This window comes from Trichoderma virens (genome assembly GCF_000170995.1).
Source record: "Trichoderma virens Gv29-8 chromosome Unknown TRIVIscaffold_18, whole genome shotgun sequence".
Lineage (NCBI taxonomy): Eukaryota > Fungi > Ascomycota > Sordariomycetes > Hypocreales > Hypocreaceae > Trichoderma > Trichoderma virens.
In genome coordinates this window covers 1-8775 of record NW_014013731.1, presented here as the reverse complement: position 1 = coordinate 8775, position 8775 = coordinate 1, and the positions used below count along the sequence as shown (strand labels likewise).

The 8775-nt window shown below is 28.7% G+C and overlaps 2 protein-coding genes across 2 annotated transcripts; both read left to right on the top strand.

The window, feature by feature from the left end:
* Positions 1 to 2450: 2450 nt before the first annotated feature.
* Positions 2451 to 3368, top strand: TRIVIDRAFT_201442 (uncharacterized protein; the record flags this gene model as incomplete). Its single annotated transcript, XM_014100831.1, has 3 exons — positions 2451 to 2660; positions 2716 to 2996; positions 3053 to 3368. The coding sequence occupies 3 exons, from the start codon at positions 2451 to 2453 to the stop codon at positions 3366 to 3368; spliced, it is 807 nt and encodes a 268-aa protein (XP_013956306.1).
* A 1828-nt stretch (positions 3369 to 5196) lies between these two features.
* On the top strand, positions 5197 to 6450 carry TRIVIDRAFT_230741 (uncharacterized protein; the record flags this gene model as incomplete). The annotated part of the gene is made up of 1 exon (XM_014100830.1): positions 5197 to 6450. The coding sequence occupies one exon, from the start codon at positions 5197 to 5199 to the stop codon at positions 6253 to 6255; it is 1059 nt and encodes a 352-aa protein (XP_013956305.1).
* Positions 6451 to 8775: the final 2325 nt, after the last annotated feature.

Genomic DNA, 8775 nt, shown 5'->3' with positions numbered 1-8775 from the left:
AGCTAATATTAAAAAAATAATTAAAAAACTTTAATAAAAACTTTAAAATACCTTAAATTAAAAATAATTTAATATAGTGTTTTTTAACTTAAATAAAGTAAAGTTTATTTATTTCTATTATATAAAAAAATAAATATATAAGGAAAGTATAAACTTTAAGGGGAAAACTATTATATTATAAAACTTAGTTAAATAGCTAAAAGTATATTTTAACTTTAAACTTTTTTTTAAAAAATATATAAAAGTAATAATTAAAAAAGCCCTTAAAGCAGTAAATTTTTTTAAGTTATTTAATAAAATATAAAAAGGCTCCCCCTTAAATATAATTATATTAATAGCTAAAGTTTATATTACTTTAGTAGCTTTATATAATATAAAGGCTTAATAGCTTAAAAATAAAAAATAAAATATATTTTACCTTTTTAAATAAATAATTATTAATACTTTAAATTTAATAAAAAAAATAAATAAAGCTTTTAAAATAATAACTAAAGTAATATTTTTTACTTAAAAAATAATTAATATAGCAGTTATATATAAAAAATCTAAAATCCTTTTTATACTTATAGTATTTATTTAAGTAAAACTTTAAACGTTAGTTAAGTTTATTAACTTAAATAAAAATTATTTTATTAATAAATATATTAATAAAAAGCTTTTATTTAAACTTTTTATAATTAGACTATAATATATAGTTTTTTTAATTAATAAAATAGTTAAACTTTTTTTTTTTATTAAAAATAATAAAATAATTTTAATAAAGTTAAATTTCTACAGTTTATTTAAAGCTAAAGTAATAAAGAAATACTTTAAATTACTTAATACCCTTCTTTAAACTATACTTTTAATATATTTAAATAAATTATAAAATAAAATAGAAAATATAAAATAAAATACTATTATATATTATAATTATAAGTTTATTTTATTATATAATTATTTAATAAACGCTAAAATTTATAATATAAAAATAATTAAGGTTTTTAAAGCTATAAAACTTATTAAAATATAAATTATATTAAACTTAAATATTAAAAAAATACTTTTTTTTTTAAATAATTTTATAATAGTAAATAAAATTTTAAAGATTATATTAACGTTATTATAAAGTATATATATAAATTTAAGAAAAATAGTTAAAGAATTATAACTATATATTATTACTAAAGTTATATAAGTTCTTAAATATAAAAATATATTAAATAATAAAAAAGTAAATAAATTAACTAAAGAAAGTTTAAAACTTTTAAAATATATAAACAGCTGTATTATAATTATTTATATTAAAAAATAAATAAAAAAAAAATAAAAGCTAATATTAAAAGCTTATTAAAATAATAATTCCCTGTTATATTATAAACATTAATAGTTTAATACTTTTATAATATTACCTAAGTTTTACTTTCTGTACTTTATTTTTTATAAACTTTTAGCTAAAAAATCTAAATATAATAATTTTATAAAATACTATAAAAAGTTTAACTATAATATAAAACCTATATATAAATATAATAAACCTAAAATTTAAAAATATTTTATAAAGTATTAAATAATTATACTTTTTTTTTTTAATATTTTAAAAAAAAACCTTTTATTTAAAGTTATATACTTTATATATTTCTTAAGTTATAAAGGCTATAAAAAGTTTTAGAAATTAGTGAAGGAAATAAACTTATATAACCCCCCTTTTACAGATATAAATTAATACTTCCTCTTTTATTTTTTTTATTAAATTAAAATGTAGTAAACTTAGGGTTTAAATAACTGCAGCTTCTACTGTCTTAGTGTTTAAATAAGGACTTATGTAATTAGTTTATTTAGTAGACGTTAATAATAAAACAAATAAACAAACAAACAATACTGTATTATAATAAAGACAGGATGTTATCTGGCACAGTATATGCTGAGCTGCATTAATCAGAGTTTGAGTCCACTGACGTAACATCTACAAGGGTGGCTAGCATTACTGCCTTAGCCCGATGCAAAGGAGGCTTAGCCTGCGCGGTAAACTCATTTAATATGTCACACTTCAACCCCTTTCTAATATGCGTACGGAAGCAAGCTTTGGAACATTCCTATTCCGAGACATGCATAATAGGAGAGAGGACTATTACCAAGGGAAGTGATATATTATTAATAAGTCTTATGCATTGTTGCGCACCCTTGACAGTGGACGTGTAATAAATTTGATGGCCAGTGACTCAGTAAAGTCCTCGCAAACTTGAGGTAATGGTATCCAGTATCACGCGCGCCGGAATGGTTCCGACAACACCATAGAAAAACAGATCGATAACTATAACTAATATGTACAAAGCGCAACAGCAAATACAAGTAAATCACCGACGCGTGTGGTTGAACGACTATCCTACCACTACCGAAAGTCACCCAGAATCGATCCAGCCAATTTGGAACCCTTTGCATACTCCCCTCCAATATCTAAGTAATCCAGCATGGTAACCAAATCTGAGAATGGTGTTCCGTACACCCTTTATTACAATCGTTTTTCAATTTGCTCATTGATGATGCGATGGCTAGTTGACATTCGCGGCGAGCCTAAGGACGAGTTATCGCGGATGGATATTGGCTTGAAGGAGATCAACATCTTCCAAGAAGAGCAATTCAACGAATGGTATCTGTGCGATGTCAACAAAAATGGCCAGGTATTTATTTTTTGAGATTATCAGGAAAGCCAAAGCTTACTTGGAATCTAAATAGGTTCCGGTTCTTGGTAGCGATGTTGCCTTCGATTTCCCCTTGTCCCAAACAACTGCGATTTCCGAGTATATTGCCGCGAGATACCCGGGGCTCCTGCCCCCTGAGCACGCAGCCAAGATCTATGACATGGTACACAAGATGCATGAGATTAACTTTTTCACACTCTCTTTCAAGGGAAGCCCGGCGCTTGCTTCTGGGTTCGCCGATGCTGCGCTGAAGCGCCTTGAAGACAAGTCCATAAGTGCTAGATACAGGAAAGCATTGGAATATAAGCTTCAAATGTAAGAATCAAGTACCATATAACATAGTTGACATATTCACCTGGCGATACTTCTAGCCTGCGCCGCGACAAAGTCAATGCTCTCACACCTGAAAAAACACAAGCAGAGTTAGACAAAGCACAAGCATACTTGGAAGAGGTCGCTACGCTGCTAAACCCTAGCGCTGGCTCATGGCTTTTTGGTCAGAAACGACCGACGGAGCTCGACGCCCACTTGGTTGTTATGATTCTTCGCCTTCAGGATGTCGGTCGCGATTTCATTATTCCTGATTCCGTGAAAGAGTATGGAAAGATAGCGTTGGCTGAGCCATCTTTCAAAGCAGTCATGGAAGGGAGAACCACTATGTATGATGGTTCTGGTAGCAAGAAATAGTCTGCAAGCCTGGCCTTGGCAAGGAATTCGATTTCCCAATGCATTGGCTCTATGCGTTAAGATCTTGTCATAGGAGCTCTCAGTTAGCGTTAGTTAATGCCTTGAGGAGGATCATCAAATACTGCTTATAAACACATAATACTCGCTTCATGCCACTGAAAGCCATTGAAACTAATGAAATTAGATATTATTTATGATAGCACAACCATTACTATAACGGAAGCATGACGTGCAGTAAGAGTTATGCTTATGCCTTGATGTTGTTTAGCCTTAAGGAGCTTGAAACTCAATAATATTGTTGGTGATATTGCAATCTAGGGGAATTTGGCTTATCTGTCCAGGCTACATGGCAGAAATCAAAGAGGCTGCTGCGGCTAGCAACGTCACCTTCTTTTATCATTACTGTCATCATCTCTTTAATAGCTCAATCAAGCGTTTTGGGTCTATCTAGCCAACTTGCATTCAACATCACTCGCTGATTTCTAGAAACGCCCTCCATCTGATGTGTAGACCTGCTTTCTATCTCTAGTGAATTAGTCAAATGTCAGACAGTCTATATTGCCATGGTTTATGTTACGACCTGACCGGTACAAAGGAACACCACGACGTAAGTCACCAAGGAACGACTGGATATAAGTTCAACTCATTACCCTCATTCATATAGTCTAGATAGCCAGTCGTTAACAAAATATCAAGACTGAATATAAGTTAAACCTTCTATTCTATTCTTACGCAAATATAATTATAACCGCTCAAAAGCTGTTTCCTGTCCTCTCTACTAACATAAAGCTATTGAACTAGGCTTATTACCTTAGAAATACTCACTCTATACTAGTAATAGAGGTTCGGACGACACAGTTTATCACAATCTGAAGTCAGTCTAAGGCTCTAAGACAATAAAGTAAGGAGAAATTTAAACTAAATGAGCGTCATACAGTAATAACGGGGGGTTAAGAGTTTCGGACTCTTGTTGGTATTATAAGAAGTGAGTGGTCGATGCGAATTAAACCACTGTATGGGTACAGTCGACTGGTAATTGGTTCCCTGTATCATGCCTTCAATGGCAGTGGCTAACGGCTTTGATTGGCCCCGATTAGCAGATACCAAGCCACTCGGCCTCCTGCGTCATATAGTCGCATAATACCAATGTTTACTCCCTCAATTTGCCAATTTCAATTTAGATAATGCAGTTAACACGATATACTCTTTAACTATGCTAATTAGCTGGAAGTCAATAGCAACTAGACCAGGTTACAATAGAATAACATGATAGTGCTCGGTCAAAGTTTCGGTGAGAGTATGACGTACGTGGGCTCTTTGTGCTCCAAATTAGGATGCTATATGCACTGACATCTTTGACTAAGTACCGGTATTGATGAACCGATAATTTATTAATTTTCTCTTCGATAATTTGATGTCAATTTGCCACCCGTCTCTGTTTCTTACCTCTGCTAGCGAATCGGCTACTCCGGAAAGGATGTTTTATTCGCCCATATATATGGGACATGTAATTGGATGTGTCTCGCTTGAGTTTAGCCATTAAACTGTAAAAAGCACTTTTCAGTCACATTCCAGTTGTAACATTAACTTCAACAAACTATTAGGGGGAGAGATCTACAAAGGATCTTGAACTTTGTTTCCGTACTATGATAGTCCAAGCCAAGTTGTTATATTCCATAGATTGATGACTGCCGGGGAGACTTTTGAATATAAATATGGAGTTGCCATAGTGTTTTGTCTCAAATAAGTCCACTACCTCTTATCAGAGACATAACTTATTCTTCATCGTGACCATTTCTACAGATAACAATTGGTGCCTTCAGTTATTATGCCTATCAAGGGAAAGATCAACTTCGAAGAAGCTTTCGAGCTGCCCGCTTTGGCCGACTCAAGTCGTGATCAGGCAGCCCTTTACATTGCGCCCAAAGACCTTGATCGATATCTTGACCATATTAAACATCCTGTTGGCGAGCGCCTCGACTTGGCAAATAGTCATGGAATAGGATATACTATTTACTCATATACGGTTCCTGGCATTCAGGGTATCGCAGATAAAGCGAAAGCCGAGAAGCACGCCACAGATGTCAATAATTGGATTGCGAACGAAATTAAGGATCACCGTGACCAACTCGGAGCATTTGCTGCGCTCTCAATGCATGATCCTGTCCAAGCCGGTAATGAACTTGAGCGCTGCGTCAAGCAATTTGGCTTCCATGGTGCTCTCCTAAACAATTTTCAGCACTCGGGACCGGACGGCGAGACATATCTCTACTACGATCAACCCGCTTACGACGTGTTTTGGGAAAAATGTGTTGAGCTAGATGTGCCTATCTACTTGCACCCGTCCGCTGCTGCCGGAAACTACTACAACCAAGTGTGGGCTCAGCGAAAGTATCTTATCGGCCCACCTCTTAGCTTTGCAAACGATGTGTCAGTCCACATCATGGGTCTTATCACCAACGGCGTCTTCGATAGACATCCCAAGGCTAAGTTGCTCGTTGGTCATCTCGGGGAACATCTTCCCTTTGACTTTTGGCGTACGAATCACTGGCTCGAGGATGTCGAGCGTCCCCTTGCTTCTAGCAGAGGCGATACTATGAGCCAGAAGCCTCTGCTTCATTACTTCAAGAACAATATATGGGTTACCACCAGCGGTCACTTTTCAACGCAGACCGTGAAGTATGTTGCTGATTATCTGGGACCTGAGCGCATCATTTTCAGCATTGATACGCCTTATGAGACAGTTCAGAACGGGGCGGGTTGGTTTGATGGTGATGAAAAAGCATTGGCGGAGGCTCTTGGCGGCGCAGAGGGATACAAGAAGGTTGCTTGCGATAATGCTAAGAAAATTTTCAAGCTTACCAAATACCATAATAGCGATGTGTAAGTAATCTAGCTCTTTAACAGAGCGGAAGGCAATTGCAATATTATATATATAGTGGGATAGTATAATTAGTTACAGCTACTAAGAGTTTTTAACAGGTTACAGGTTTAAATCCTATCTACCTTATATAATCTTACTTAATAAAAGATTAGTAACTGTAGTTGCAGCAGAGAGTTTTAATTTAAAATATTAGCTGTTATACAGAGTAACTTTAAGTTATATAAACTAAGGTTTCCTTACTATAGCTTTAGTTAGGATAGCTTATATAACTTTAAAGAGCCTTAAGTTCTCTCAGTTAGCTTTATAATTTAGTTTAGTTAAATACTTAATAAAACCTAAAACCTTAATATTAATATATATATAAATAAAAAAAAATTTATAAATACTATTATTACGACTTAACTCTTATAGTTGCGACAATAGGCCTACAGGGTAGGCGGAACTAAATTAACTATAAGCCAACCAGCTAATAGTATCTAACTTATATAACTCTTTAAACAAACCAGATAAATAACTATTTTACTAGCTTACTTTATAAGCCCTATGAACCTAAGATTAACTAAGTATATAAATTTATATTTATAATATTTATTTAAATAGCTTAAATAACCAGTTATTAATATAGTAATTAAACTAAATTTAGCTACTATATTTACTAACTATATAATTGTAATATTTTAATCTTTATTCTTAATATAGGGTAAGGGTTCCTAAGGTAATAAGCTTAAGTTATAGGTTTATATTAATAAAGAGAATAAAAAGTAGCTTTTAAGCAGTTATAATTATAAATATATAAAAGTAAAATAAAAAATATAATTTATATTTAGTTCTAATATTTTATTAATAATTAACTATTTAAACTATTTAAAAAAATATAATAAAGGAAACTTATATATTTAGTTATTTTTAATAATTTATATTATAATATCCCTTTATATTAAGTAAGCTTATAACTTTATGTTACGGCCTAACTTAGAATATATGCCTTTTGGATAAACTATAGAAGGGATAGTTAATTAGGATTAGGGATTCTGGGCCTACCTAAATATGTATAATAATAAAAGTAAGCTTTAATATTTAGGGTTATAGGATCACTTAATATAAAGAAATATTGAGCTATAAGCCCCCTAGAATAACTAAATATATAAGTTTTATTTATTATTTTTATTTAAATAGTTTTAAATAGTTAATTATTAATAAAATATTAAGATTAAATATAAACTATATTTTTTATTTTACTTTTACTTATTTATAATTATAACTGCTTAAAAGTTATTTTTTATTTTTTTTATTAATATAAACTTATAATTTAAGCTTATTACTTTAAGAACTTTTACTTTATATTAAAAATAAAAATTAAAACATTATATATTAATAACTTTTATTTAAAAAAATATTAATTATTTTTTAAATAAAAAAACTATTATACTTAGATCTTTATTTAGTAATATTTTAACTATTAATTTTAATATATTTAAATTTAATAAAAAAGGAAATATTATTATAGAAAATACTTTAAACTAAAGAAATTTAATTAAAAATTAAATTATAATAATCTTTTAAAATATATTTTAACTTAATAAAACTTTTATTAATAAAGTTAATAAAAATAAAAAATAGTTAATTAAAAAAAATATTAAAATTTTTATTAAATATTAACTACTATTTATATATAACAGAAGTATTAAAAAACTTAAGGGATATTTAATTTAACTTAAAGCTTATTTTAAAAATTTTAAGAATATCTTTAATACCCTTAAAAAGAAAGTTTATTTTATAATATTTTAATTTAAAAAATATATACTATAATAATTTTAATTTATTTTAAATAATTATTTAAATAATTAAAATAAAGCCATTAATAATAAAATTAAAAAAATCTTTAGTAATTATAAAAAATATATAAAAGAATTAAAAAAAACTTTTAAAAATATTAAAGAAATTTAAATAGTTAAAAATAAATTTATTAATATATATTAAAAAAGAAAATACTTAGATTATATAATAAGTTTTAAAAATATTTTTATTAAAGTTAATTGGGGAGAATTAGCCTTTATTAAACGATTTTATAATAAACTTAAGCTAAAGCTTAAAAAAAAAATATATAACTTTAACTAAATTATATATAACCTTATATTATTTATAAATAAATATATTAAAGTTAATAATCTATTTTATAAATTAAAAATAAATATCTTTAAGAAAATATATAAAAAAGATAAATATTAAGTAAACTAAAGTAAAAAATAATAAAATTATATTATTAAAAATAATAATAATAAACTAAAAAAAATAAACCTTAATATTATATAAAAAAAAAAAGACTTTAAATATTATAATTATAGTAAGCTAAATTATATAGTTAAAAACTGTAGAGCTTTAAAAAAAAATAAAAGAAAAAAAAGAATTTTTAAATTAAAAAAAAAAGTCTATTTTATAAAAGAAAAAAGCTAAATAATAGTATTTTTATAATAAGTGGATAATTTTATTTAAAAAGACTTTAACTTTAAGTTAAAAAATACT